The sequence below is a fragment of the Oncorhynchus nerka genome, linkage group LG28 (genome assembly GCF_034236695.1).
Source record: "Oncorhynchus nerka isolate Pitt River linkage group LG28, Oner_Uvic_2.0, whole genome shotgun sequence".
In the NCBI taxonomy this organism is placed as follows: domain Eukaryota; kingdom Metazoa; phylum Chordata; class Actinopteri; order Salmoniformes; family Salmonidae; genus Oncorhynchus; species Oncorhynchus nerka.
In genome coordinates, this window is record NC_088423.1 from 69,662,469 (window position 1) to 69,677,102 (window position 14,634).

The 14,634-nt window shown below is 48.8% G+C and overlaps 1 protein-coding gene across 1 annotated transcript in view; it reads left to right on the forward strand.

The window, feature by feature from the left end:
• Positions 1–11,804, forward strand: part of hcn4 (hyperpolarization activated cyclic nucleotide-gated potassium channel 4) — a 95,120-nt gene extending 83,316 nt beyond the window's left edge. Inside the window, exons 7-8 of the mRNA XM_029641442.2 lie at positions 6,218–6,382; positions 8,944–11,804. Of these exons, the coding sequence (XP_029497302.2) occupies positions 6,218–6,382; positions 8,944–10,826 (2,048 nt within the window). The 3' untranslated portion in view covers positions 10,827–11,804. The remainder of the gene's footprint in view (positions 1–6,217; positions 6,383–8,943) is intronic.
• Positions 11,805–14,634: the final 2,830 nt, after the last annotated feature.

The window sequence follows — 14,634 nt, forward strand, 5'->3', positions numbered from 1 at the left end:
GTCTCTGCCTATGTCTCTATTCCTGTCTCAGTCCCTGTCTTTGCCTCTGTCCCGATTCCTGCCCCTGTCTCAGTCCGTGTCTCTGCCCCTGTCCTTGTCTCAGTCCCTGTCTCTTGTCCCTGTCTCAGTCCGTGTCTCTGTCCCTGTCCTTGTCTCAGTCCCTGTCTCAGTCCGTGTCTCTGTCCCTGTCCTTGTCTCAGTCCCTGTCTCAGTCCGTGTCTCTGTCCCTGTCCTTGTCTCAGTCCCTGTCTCTTGTCCCTGTCTCAGTCCGTGTCTCTGTCCCTGTCCTTGTCTCAGTCCCTGTCTCAGTCCGTGTCTCTGTCCCTGTCCTTGTCTCAGTCCCTGTCTCTTGTCCCTGTCTCAGTCCGTGTCTCTGTCCCTGTCCTTGTCTCAGTCCGTGTCTCTGTCCCTGTCCTTGTCTCAGTCCGTGTCTCTTGTCTCTGTCCCTGTCTCTGTCCCTGTCTCTTGTCCCTGTCTCAGTCCGTGTCTCTTGTCTCAGTCCCTGTCTCAGTCCGTGTCTCTGTCCCTGTCCTTGTCTCAGTCCCTGTCTCTTGTCCCTGTCTCAGTCCGTGTCTCTGTCCCTGTCCTTGTCTCAGTCCCTGTCTCAGTCCGTGTCTCTGTCCCTGTCCTTGTCTCTGTCCCTGTCTCAGTCCGTGTCTCTGTCCTTGTCTCAGTCCCTGTCTCAGCCCGTGTCTCTGTCCCTGTCCTTGTCCCTGTCTCAGTCCGTGTCTCTGTCCCTGTCTCTGTCTCAGTCCGTGTCTCTTGTCCCTGTCTCAGTCCGTGTCTCTGGTCTCTGTCCCTTGTCTCTGTCCCTGTCTCAGTTCGTGTCTCTGTCCCTGTCTCAGTTCGTGTCTCTGTCCTTGTCTCTGTCCCTGTCTCTGTGGAGAAGCAGATTGTAGAGCTGCCAAATGGCTGCCCTGACTGAGTGAGTCATTGAAGAGGGTTGGCAGTGGAGTCGCAGGTAATCCTCTCGCCCCCTTAACCAGTTTTAACACAGCCTCACCACTCCTCCTAGAGAAGGTGGAACGGGGAAGGGAAAAGAGTCAGGGACTGCGTAAATCTATTCTGTAAGACTGTATTATAGTCACTGAGCTACACGGTTAACATTTGTATTAAGCTAGCAGTTCCCCCATGCAGCATCAAACAGATCTAACAGTAACAGTGTATAAGTCAATTACTGCTGTTAGCATTGGAGGAAGAAGGAGAGAGAAGTGACATGACACCAGCTATGGTGATGGCTAAACCAGACACTCCCCGACCCCTCTCCTCATCATAGGCCAGTGTGTATTTCCCTATGCTAATGCTGGGAGGGAGGGAGCGAGCGCGGTGTGTCATGGGGAATCAGACTGCCCGGTGCCGATGTTTCAAAGGTTAGAGAGTGTCCTCTCAGAGGGCCTGTGGGCTGCCAGGGGCGATGGAGATGGGAGCTGACAGGAGAGAACCAGAGTCCAGGTGAGGCTCCCCAGACCAGCCCGGAGGACACTGATACCTCACCATGGGAGACCCAGCTCATACACACACATAAACGAACACACACACATACACAGACACAGACACACACACAGTCTTCCCAAGACCAACCCCAATCATTTCCCAGTAATTTCCCAAACCCTTCCAATGTGAGCCAGCCAGTTGTGTGTTGTGTAACCAAGGTTATACTGTACAGCAGCAAATCAAATTAAGAGAGTCAGTGCAACAAAGGAAGATACAAAACATAATAAAGGGGTCACTGTAAATAGTCTGGGTAGTTATTTGATCAACTGTTCAGCAGTCTTATGGCTTGGAGGTAGAAGCTGTTCAGGACCGCTTGCCGTGCGGTAGCAGAGAGAACAGTCTATGACTTGGGTGGCTGGAGTCTTTGACCATTTTTAGGGCTTTACTCTGCCTGGTATAGAGGTCCTGGATGGCAGGAATCTTGGCCCCAGTGATGTACTGGGCCGTACGCACTTCCCTCTGTAGCACCTTGTGGTTGGATGCCAAGCAGTTGCCTGTGGTGATGCTGCCAGTCAAGATGCTCTCAATGGTGCTGCTGTATAACATTTTGAGGATCTAAGGGCCCATGCCAAATCTTTTCAGTGTTCTTAGTGGGAAGAGATGTTGTCGTGCCCTCTTCACGGCTGTGTTTGGACCATGAGAGGTCAAAAAGTGGCGTGATGTGGACACCGAGGAACTTGAAGCTCTTGAACCGCACCACTACAGCCCCATCGATGCAGCCCGCAATAAGTTCCTTTGTTTGGCCCACATTGAGGGAGAGGTTGTTGTCCTGGCGCCATACTGCCAGGTCCATGACCTCCTCCCTATAGGCTGTCTCATAGTCATCGGTGATCCACCACCGTCGTGTCGTCGGCAAACTTAAAGACAGTGTTGGAGTCGTGCACAGCATCCTTCCTGTTTCTCCCATTTCACATATGATTTTAATTGGAGCAATTCCATTTACACTCTAAGCACACAGTGTAGTAGACAGTTGTTACTGTGTGCGTTTCACTCCAATTATGAAATAAATGTTCTTCCTTGAAGTTGCTGTACAAGTGTTCCAGCACGATTAACAGAAAGAGCAGCAGGAGCAGCTAAGACAGACGAGAGCAGGAAACACGCCACTACATCATATACACAGACCTGGACAAAGTAAGCCTGTTCAGTGGTTTCATGCAGGATTTTGTACTATTGCGTCAGACTGTAAAAGTGAGTCAGCATAGAGATTAAACCAGTCATACATCATTTGACTGTTAATGATGTACTACCAAGAGGAGTTTGTGCTTGAGCAGGATAGAACAGAGGTCACAGTGGCTTTAGATGCACCATCGAATAAATGTTAGTTTCATAGCCGACGTAGGCTGCCAGCAAAATCAATTAGTCAATTACAATTAGTGCTTCAGAACTTTCACGGTACAGCAGAGCAGCAATGTTTAAACACAGAAAGAACCACATGAGGATGTTTGCCTTTAAAGTCAATAGCTTGTATTAGCAATAACACCCATGGATAGGTAGCGACACATTTCCTCAAATAAACTCAGCAAAAAAATAAATGTCCTCTCACTGTCAACTGCGTTTATTTTCAGCAAACTTAACATGTGTAAATATTTGTATGAACATAACAAGATTCAGCAACAGAGACAAACTGAACAAGTTCCACAGACATGTGACTAACAGAAATGGAATAATATGTCCCTGAACAAAGCGGGGATCAAAATCAAAAGTAACAGTCAGTATCTGCTGTGGTCACCAGCTGCATTAAGTACTACAGTGCATCTCCTCATGGACTGCACCAGATTTGCCAGTTCTTGCTGTGAGATATTACCCCACTCTTCCACCAAGGCACCTGCAAGTTCCCGGACATTTCTGGGGGGAATGGCCCTAGCCCTCACCCTCCGATCCAACAGGTCCCAGACGTGCTCAATGGGATTGAGATCCGGGCTCCTCGCTGGCCATGGCAGAACACTGACATTCCTGTCTTGCAGGATATCACACACAGAACGAGCAGTATGGCTGGTGGCATTGTCATGCTGGAGGGTCATGTCAGGATGAGCCTGCAGGAAGGGTACCACATGAGGGAGGAGAATGTCTTCCCTGAAACGCACAGCGTTGAGATTGCCTGCAATGACAACAAGCTCAGTCCGATGATGCTGTGACACACCGCCCCAGACCATGATGGACCCTCCACCTCCAAATCGATCCCGCTCCAGAGTGCAGGCCTCGGTGTAACGCTCATTCATAAACACAAATCCGACCACCACCCCTGGTGAGACAATACCGCGACTCGTCAGTGAAGAGCACATTTTGACAGTCCTGCCTGGTCCAGCGATGGTGGGTTTGTGCCCATAGGCAACCTTGTTGCCGGTGATGTCTGGTGAGGACCTGCCTTACAACAGGCCTACAAGCCCTCAGTCCAGCCTCTTTCAGCCTATGTGTACAGTCTAAGCACTGATGGAGGGATTGTGCGTTCCTGGTGTAACTCAGGCAGTTGTTGTTGCCATCCTGTACCTGTCCCGCAAGTGTGATGTTCGGATGTACCGATCCTGTGCAGGTGTTGTTACACATGGTCTGCCACTACGAGGACGATCAGCTGTCCGTCCTGTCTCCCTGTAGAACTGTCTTAGACGTCTCACAGTACGGACATTGCAATTTATTTCCCTGGCCACATCTGCAGTCCTCATGCCTCCTTGCAGCATGCCTAAGGCACATTCACGCAGATGAGCAGGGACCCTGGGCATCTTTCTTTTGGTGTTTTTCAGAGTCAGTAGAAAGGCCTCTTTAGTGTCCTAAGTTTTAATAACTGTGACCTTAATTACCTACCGTCTGTAAGCTGTTAGTGTCTTAACGACCGTTCCACAGGTGCATGCTCATTAATTGTTTATGGTTCATTGAACAAGCATGGGAAACAGTGTTTAAACCCTTTACAGATCTGTGAAGTTATTTGGATTTTTACGAAAGACAGGGTCCTGAAAAAGGGACGTTTTTTTTTTTTGCTGAGTTTATGACTAGGCGTCCATGTATAATGACTCATCTTTAGTTTTGACATGGATCCAACTCAGTGTTCCTCTGTCAGGGTCGCAGGGTTTGTCCCTCCATTTATCCCTGGTTCTCCAGGATTGAGTGTTAATCTCTCATTGTTTAGTGTTGAGCTCTAGCTGCTACTCATTGCTCCATGCTGGGTCTTCTACAGTAAAAGTTCAGGTACCAGTGCTAAGAGTCTGGGCTTTATATCCTCTTCTCTTAAGACAGGCAGATAAGGCCGGAAGAAAGGCTTTGCAGCTCAGTGTCTCATCTCAGCAGTGCTGGTTTCAGCCAGAAAGCCACGAGGCAAAAGGATTTAATACAGCCAGGCAGGGCAGGACGCTCCTCTCCAGAGGGGATTACTGGGAGCAGAGCAGGCCTGCAGAAAACAGACCCCCAACACAGGCCCGAGCCAGAGCTGACCTGGGAGCACACACAAACACACAAATGGGGTTACCCAACAGCACAGACACACACAACTCCCCCTCACACACACACACACACACAGGATGAGCTGCACATGTTGTTTTTCATTAGGGCAGACATGGTCAGGGACAAGGAGGCTTTGGCTGGCTGGGTAACTGGCTGCACTAGAGAGAAGGCAGAAGCCCTCATCCTCTCTAACCCGCAATGCACTGTACAATACACAGAGAGGCAGTATGAGAGGTAAAAGTAGAGGAGAGAGAAACAGATTAGTGAGACGTGAGATTCAAAGTGATATGATGGAAGAGGGATTCCTAGTAAATGTTACATAGGGAGCAGGAGAAAGGCAGTTCATTTTGCACCAACTGAGAATTGAAAAGGAGAGTGTGGCGTTGGAAAAGGCTTTTTCTGAGAAAGACTAAGTGTTATCGTGGGATTGGGACTGAGAGTTGGAGAGTAGATGAAAGTGAGAGTTGGAGAGTAGATGAAAGTGAGAGTTGGAGAGTGGCCCACAAGTGGGATGTGTGTGGTTGTGACAGAAAAGCACATGGCACGCATACTGTAAATTCACACACACTCACACACAAACAACACACACACCCGCGGCAGGCACACGGCATAGGGGTGCTGTTGATGCCAGAGCTCCACTGCACGGCTGACTGTTAAATGGAACATTATTCTCCTGATCTGGCATGACAGAGGAGGTCTAGCAGACCTCTAAGCTTTGAAAATGGCATTTAGTGCTTCAGCTGTGGATTACAGAAAATTCTTATTTGTAATGCTAAAAAGGAGAGGGAAAAAAGAGTTGAACACAGAATCCCTGGTCCTGGAGGGCCGCACCTGGAAGACCAAGTGTGTTGAATTTAGGCATTCACTGAATTGATCAATTAGCTCAGTTGGTCAGGTGTGGTGCCTAGCTGGAACCTGCGGCCCTCCAGGAACACGGTTGCCTACCCCTGGTTCAGCGGTTCAAGTTTTTGTTCCCCATCTTCGTCATCATAAACGGTAAGTGGGACAATAGTGATATTTATCTATTTTCTCCCAGCAGCGTGTTCTAATCCCTTCAGGTCTAGTTCACACATGAGAGAATTCAGTCGGGGTTGATACATGTTAAAGGAAACATTTGGTCTTAATAGTTCTGTCAGCCTTCACAAAGATTTCCCTGACGTGTGATAAGAAGTGGGCCAACGTTGGCATAGCATCAGCCCTACACGACAACAGGATCTCTACCTTGACCGCAGTGAACACGTCATCCTGCCGTCCTAGTGTCGACGTTCCTCTCTTCCTGTGTCCTGTGCAGAGATCTGTCTGTTGACGCGGGGTAGAAGAACAGCCAGCGTCAGAGCAGACACCTACTGCCGTCTGTACTCTCTGTCTGTGGACAACTTCAACGAGGTCCTGGAAGAGTACCCCATGATGAGACGGGCCTTCGAGACCGTGGCTCTGGACCGGCTGGACCGCATAGGTAAGAGACTACATAGCACAACATGACTTTCAACTCCATATGTGTCACTGTAATTGAGCTGATCGTTACAGCCAACCATCCGCCTCTCCATTGTCAAGTCTTGTGAGGTATGAATGTATTCAAAGACGTGTTACAGTCCCCAGGTAGCACTCTGTACAAGCATTTCGCTACACTCGCATTAACATCTGCTAACCATGTGTATGTGACAAATAAAATTTGATTTGATTTACTAGATTGCCACTGGTTAAAATCCAGGATGGAACCAATGAAACGTGATGTTGAAGTAAATGGATATGGATTGGCTGAGTAAATTACAAAGTGAGTCAGCTGCCAGTCACTGTACTGTACATGGAGGTGTCTGTCCCAGAATCAAACACAGATGTGCCACAGCTGAGGAATCCTCTGGAGGGGAGCTGTTTCCAGCGAAGTGAGCAGCCAGCGAAGAGGAGAGGAGGCCGTGCAGTCAGTGTTTTTGTATGTTAGTGACCTGCTCAGGGCCAGTTGGACCAGTAGGCCAGGCAAACAGATGTGTCATATTAGCTCAGATGTCTCCACCCCACCCACGCTGGCCTCCACACATCTGGCACCGTGGGCCCTGGCTGCCAGGGAGGAGGGACGGATGGGCACCACAGAGAGAAGAGAGGAGACAACTCTCTCTATTCTACAGGATATTGTTTTATCATCTCATGTGATAATCTCTCCAGGCAGGGACAGTGATGTAAGTTAAAGAGAGGAAAACCCCATGGTGGTGGTGAAGAACTCACTATATATAGCTCACCTAGTTGACCTAGTGAAAAGTAGTGTATTTAGTTTGGTTAGTAATATAGAATTTACATAACAGACAGTGACAGATAGAATGTCCGATGCTAACAGTAAGAGAATGGATCATCTCACATCTGTTGTATTGGCCCTGAAGAACAGGGGAGGTAGGTGTTTGGATACAGTAGTTAAGTACATAGAATACTGGTTCTTTTCATTCTAGCACCACTTCAGTGACGTGTACACTGATATGACACTTCATTCAGTTCTCAGCAAGCCCAGACAAATAGAAGATTCACAATCAATGTCAGCACGCCTCGATCATAACTGAACTATCTCTGCATGCTTCATTACGGCCCTGGGTATGTCTCTAATGAAATGTTGAACAATGGCTGCAGGCAAGGGGCTCTTTGGTGAAAATGGCTGCTTTGAAGCGATGAGGGAAAGCCTCCTGCCTCCGATATCAACCTCTCCTGGTCCTGATGCCTGATGCCTTTGTGTCTGCATGTTGTGAATAGATGGTGTTCACCTTTCCCCAGCCCTCCTGCATAATGAAGTCATTCACACAGCAATGCCCTACTAATTAATTACTGTCTTAATGGACCCTGTGCAATCGGATCAGAGCTGGGCCTGCTACGGCGGCGTGCGAGCGGCATCGGGGTCAGGGCGGACCGAGAGACAGCCCCCAGCACTGCTCCCTCTAATCACAAGCATCTCATATCTGAAATGGAGAGAGATTGATCTGGGCCTAATTGCATTGACAGTAGCGAGCTGAGCGTGCGGGTACTGTACGATTTCAATCGCACCACATAGCACCAGCTTTTCAGGATTAGTCCTTTAGAACAAACAGTGAATTAACCCTGTCACTGCTGGCATGTCCATCCAAGACAGATAGGGCCAGAGTTGAATTCAACTTTTTGTTACTTAGCTTGTCTTGTCACAGAGAGCTATTTCAGGCCATCCCCATCCTGTCTCTGTAATCTGGTGAGTGGCTGACCCCTGACCCCTCCACCACTGGCCATGGAGCTCTGGCCATCCAATGACAGCGGAGGACCACTGCCCTACACTGTGAAATCACTGACGTTAGTGTGAACACTGACCAGTCCCTCATTCTTTCCATATCAGTCAGCCATGTCCCCGTTCAGAGCCGTGTTTCATCTGCATTCACTTTGCCTCTTATCTAAGGCTCCACAGTAAGAGCTAGTCAAACAAACACATACACAGCCTGCTGGAACTATCATGCTTCCTCTGTGTTATACTCCTTGGTAGGCTACGTCCTCGTTCCCCTCTCTCTCTCCGTCTCCCTCTTTCATCGAAAATTTCAGCCAGGGATTCTCTTTTCAAGCTCTGTCCTTGTGCTCGGTGCTGTTAGGGAGAAGTGCTTCAGAATGCAGCGACCGTGTGACATAGGAATCAAAGAGGAGTCTGGGAGTAGGCTGATCACAGCCATTCTGACGCCCTTTAATAGTCAATGTGCAGCCTAGGGGCTAAAACTCAGTAACACTCAGTGGCCTTTGTTGGCAAATGTGTTGCTTGTTCACAGGATCAGGGGTGATTATGATGTAGCTGGTTATTGTGCAGTAGGGCCAGTGTGTGGCTAACTGTATAGTGGAAAAATGTCTCTCTAAATCAGATGCAATTCCAGAGTGTTTAACTAACTAACTGGACGATCCAGCTAATTGTACTGTTTCTGTCTGTCCGTCTGTCTGTCTGTCTGGTCCCTCCCTCTGTCTGCCTGCCTGCCTGCCTGTCTGTCTGTCTGTCTGTCTGTCTGTCTGTCTGTCTGTCTGTCTGTCTCACAGGGAAGAAGAACTCCCTCCTGCAGCACAAGGTGCAGCACGACCTGAGCTCCGGCGTTCTCAACTACCAGGAGAACGAGATCATCCAGCAGATTGTGCAGCATGACAGAGACATGGCCACCTGCGCCCACCTCCTCCAGAACATTCCTCCGCCTCAGCCCCCGTCTCCGGGGCACACCCCCGTCATCTGGGCTCCCCTCATCCAGGCACCCCTGCAGGCTGCAGCCGCCACCACCTCTGTTGCCATCGCCTTGACGCACCACCCCCACCTTCCCCACCTCCCCGCCGCGCTCTTCCGCCCGCCGGTCACGGTCCTGGGCTCCAGGAACCTCCAGGACCCTCCCCCCGGCCGGCTGAAGAAGTTCCACACGTCGGCGCCCACCTCCTCCATGGGACCTGACTCCCCCTCCAGCACCCCATCTAAACTGCACTGCTCTGGGATGGACACAGCCCTGCTGGCCTCCTTCCGGGCCCACCACACGACTCAGGGGTCAGGGGCAGCCAGCTCCAGTCAGCAGGCGTCCAGCAGCAGTGGAACCCAGCCTGGGCCTACCGGGGCCTTTCCCTTTGGACCTTTCTCCTCCTCCGGGGGCTCTCCCTCCCACAGCACGGCACAGAGCACGGCCCAGCTACACTCACAGCCCCAGACGCAGCAGCCATTCCACTGCACCACCCCGCCTCTCGCTGCCCTCTTCCAGCAGGGAGTCATGGAGGGAGCCGTGGGGACAGGGATGGGTGGAGCAACAGGGGGAGCTACAGGTTGGTCTTCAGGAGGTGAAATAGGAGGGGTTGCTGAGGGGGCCACGGGTGGAACAATAAGAAGGGCCACTGGTTGGGGTAGACGTGGGTCTATAGAAGGATATACTACTGGAGTACATATAGGAGGAGCCACTGGGGGGTACTCAGGAGGGGCTAGTGGTGGGCACATTAGAGGAACTAGTGGAGGACATATAGGAGCTACTGGTGGAGCAATGGGAGGGGCTACAGGTGGAATGACAATTGGAGTTCTGGGTACCTCTAGTTCTGGTTGTAGTATCAGCCCCCAGTCCACTGGTTCATCCGGCAACATTAACCCCTGTCAGCTGCTCCACAGCCAGCTGCCCCCCAAGCCTCCACAGGTGGGCTCCCTGCAGCAGTTTGCAGGCGGGGGTAGGACTCCTAGTGGCTTCTACCACCTCCCCCCTCCAGGCTCCCCATCCTCCTCCTCCTCCACCCAGCAGGCCCCAGAGGGCTCCCCTTCTCCCCTGGCCCAGTTCAGCCTGGCAGGCCTCCAGCTGGTCCCTCAGCTGTCCCTGGAGAGGTCTGCCCTGGCCTCGTTGGCCCAGTACGGCTCAGCTAACGGCTCGCCCTGCTACACCCCCCTGGGGCCTAGCCCCACGGTCCAAAGCCCAGTCACAGGAAGGACTTTCCACTACAGCGACTCGTCCAGTGCCACAGGGTCCCACAGCTCTCTGCTCATGCCCCAGACCTCCCTCCCCAGCCAGCAGCACGCAGCCGGCAGTGAGTCTCTGTTGGGGCTGGGCAGCTTCTCTGAGGATATGAAACTATTGTCCTGTTCTAACATCTCCCTGCCCCAGGATGTGACCCAGGCCATGGGATACTCCTCCCTCCCACGCTCCTCACCCCCTCGCACCTCGCACCCATGCTCCTCCATGGAGCCAGGATACTGCTTCTCCTCGCCCTACACCTCCCCCATCCTAGTTCCAAAACCCTGTAGCTCGGTGCCAGGGCACATGACTCCTCCTGTCCCTGCCCAGATGTCTCCAGGACACCTGCAGCACCAGACTCAGTCCCCCGTGGCCTCCCCGGCCCTGCCGCCACGGAAAGGCTCGGCAGCCCACTCTGAACTAGAACCTGTCCGCTCCAAACTAACCTCCAATTTGTGAGATTTGATCACACCCTCCTTGGACTAGTACACAAACGATCTTCCTGTATGATGTCATTCTCTTCTAGGCTTCACTGTGTTCTAATCGTTATCATTTCCACCATCTTAATATTACTGTGATTTAAAAGATGACGCTTAACCAGGTAACTTCGAGCTCCCTAGACAACTACCCTTTCTTTGTTTTTGTTTTGTCCTTCTCCCTTTTTTATTCATACGTATATACATAGAAATATATTTAAAAGATATGCTAATCAAGGGACAGGAGGGTGTGAACAGAAAATGATATCCATTTAAGAGATGGTCATTTCTTTGTTTCTAACTATGCCAAATTCATATGATGGGGTTTGGTTTGATGGTTAGATGGACAACACAATAGTACTTTTTTGCAGGAACCTATGCACTAATACCTGCATGTATAGATGCTTTTTTTGTGTGTTTTAAAAGAACAGAATCAACCTTTTCAGTGGAAAATACATGCCTCAATAAGAGCAGACTGACTTATTTTTTCATCCCATACAGGATCACATGTTGTTGATCCTTCATCATCTATTATCAATTAGATGACTTATTTATCCACTCTATAGACTTCACGAAACCTTCCGAGGTGGAGAAGAGATTTTAGGAAACCAAAAAGACTTTCCTCTGGGGTGATCAATCTGCCTCCTCTTTGGCCTGTGTGTCATTGTTGTATTGTCGTAATATTGGGGGGTGTTGAGTGGGCTACAGGCCCTCCATCCCTGTAGTGAGACAGACATCAAGTATGATGTGTTAGTGATAGGCTTCCTGCAGTGTCCTCAACCCTGTCCTAACAAATTCACTTTGTCTTCCAAGCTCATCGTGCCGCAAATGTTTTGGATGGACAAGGACAAGTTGAGCCCTGCAATCTGTGTGCTAGTGGACAGAGTGTATGCATTTATGTGTGTCTGATAGTGACTGAGTGTGAGTGTGTGTTTGAGTGTGTGTCTGTGTGTTTAAGAGAGATAGACTCCTCTCCCTCTCTTTTCTAATGCAAGGCAAGAGCTTGCCAGACTAACCAAGGGGGGTTTTGCCTTTTCACAAAACTAGGACTACCATCCCAGCTTGTGTGTGGAGTTGTGTACCTTCAGGACTCTTCAATCTCTCAATGCTAGAAAAGACTACACTCACTAGTGCTCTCAGAGCCATCAATCACACCTACTTCTCAGTCAGATAATGTAGCAAACACACAGGAAATAGACAATTTGGACATAAGCAATTACGTTTGTTATTGTAATGATATCAGATACCTGTTGAAGTGCTGCTTGACAGAAAAGATCTTACCACTCCACATTACTACCCACAGCTGCTGTACGGTCAACGTAAACATTCTCCCACATTGAATGCCAGTGTTGAGTTGAACATGTTGAATGTATGTACATTTCATTTATTTTTGTTTAGAATAAATATGGGTTATGCCGTTTTACATCAAGGAGTGACAGACAGAAAGACGGGTCATGACAGAATAGAAATGGTAGTTGTCGACAATTTCATAGTCCTGTAAATTGAGCTTAATCCCAGCGGACAAGAATGGTTGAAATGACATAATTCCAGATAACATGACTTCATTCCAACCAGATAACCTGACGTCGTTCCAACCAGATAACCTGACGTCATTCCAACCAGATAACCTGACGTCATTCCAACCAGATAACACGACTTCATTCCATCCAGATAACACGACGTCATTCCATCCAGATAACACGACGTCATTCCATCCAGATAACACGACGTCATTCCATCCAGATAACACGACTTCATTCCATCCAGATAACACGACTTCATTCCATCCAGATAACACGACGTCATTCCATCCAGATAACACGACTTCATTCCATCCAGATAACACGACGTCATTCCATCCAGATAACACGACTTCATTCCATCCAGATAACACGACGTCATTCCATCCAGATAACACGACTTCATTCCATCCAGATAACATTCCATCCAGATAACGACTTCATTCCATCCAGATCATTCCATTCCATCCAGATAATTCCATCCTGACGATAACACGACTTCATTCCATCCAGATAACACGACTTCATTCATTCCATCCAGATAACACGACGTCATTCCATCCAGATAACACGACTTCGTCTTCCATTCCATCCAGATAATTCCATCCAGATAACACGACGACTTCATTCCATTCCATCCAGATAACATCCGATTCCTTCATTCCATCCAGATAACACGACGTCATTCCATCCAGATAACATCCAGACGTCATTCCATCCAGATAACACGACGTCATTTCCAACCAGATAACCAGATGACGTCATTCCATCCAGATAACCGGACGATCATTCCATTCCACCAGATATTCCACCAGATAACACGACTTCATTCCATTCCATTCCATCCAGATAACACGACTTCATTCCATCCAGATAACACGACTTCATTCCATCCAGATAACCATTCCATCCAGACGTCATTCCATCCAGATAAACGACTTCATTCCACGATCATTCCATAACACGACTTCACCAGATAACCAGATGACTTCATTCCATCCAGATCCATTCCATCCAGATAACACGACTTCATTCCATCCAGATAACACGACTTCATTCCATCCAGATAATTCCATCCAGATAACACGACGTCATTCCATCCAGATAACATCCTGACTTCATTCCATCCACGTCATTCCATCCAGATAACACGATAACGTCATTCCATCCAGATAACACGACGTCATTCCATCCAGTCATTCCATCCAGATAAACGACTTCATTCCATCCAGATAACACGACGTCATTCCATCCAGATTCATTCCATCCAGATAACACGACGTCATTCCATCCAGATAACACGACTTCATTCCATCCAGATTCCATCCAGATTCCATTCCAGATAACACGACGTCATTCCATCCAGATAACAGATAACGACTTCATTCCATCCAGTCATTCCATCCAGATAACACGACGTCATTCCATCCAGATAACACGACGTCATTCCATCCAGATAACACGACTTCATTCATTCCATCCAGATAACACGACTTCATTCCATCCAGATAACACGACATTCCATTCCATCCAGATAATTCCATCCAGATAACACGACTTCATTCCATCCAGATAACACGACGTCATTCCATCCAGATTCATTCCATCCAGATAATTCCATCCAGATAACACGACTTCATTCCATCATTCCATCCAGATAACACGACTTCATTCCATCCAGATAACAGATAACGACTTCATTCCATCCAGATAACACGATAACACGACGTCATTCCATCCAGATCATTCCATCCAGATAACACGACGTCATTCCATCCAGATAACACGCGTCATTCCATCCAGTCATTCCATCCAGATATTCCATCCAGATAACACGACTTCATTCCATCCAGATAACACGACGTCATTCCATCCAGATAACACGACTTCATTCCATCCAGATAACACGACGTCATTTCAAACAGATAACCTGACTTCATTCCATCCAGATAACACGACTTCATTCCATCCAGATAACACGACTTCATTCCATCCAGATCATTCCATCCAGATAACACGACTTCATTCCATCCAGATAACACGACGTCATTCCATCCAGATAACACGACGTCATTCCATCCAGATAACACGACGTCATTCCATCCAGATAACACGACTTCATTCCATCCAGATAACACCACGTCATTTCAAACAGATAACCTGACTTCATTCCATCCAGATAACACGACGTCATTCCATCCAGATAACACGACGTCATTCCATCCAGATAACACGACGTCATTCCATCCAGATAACACGACGTCATTCCAT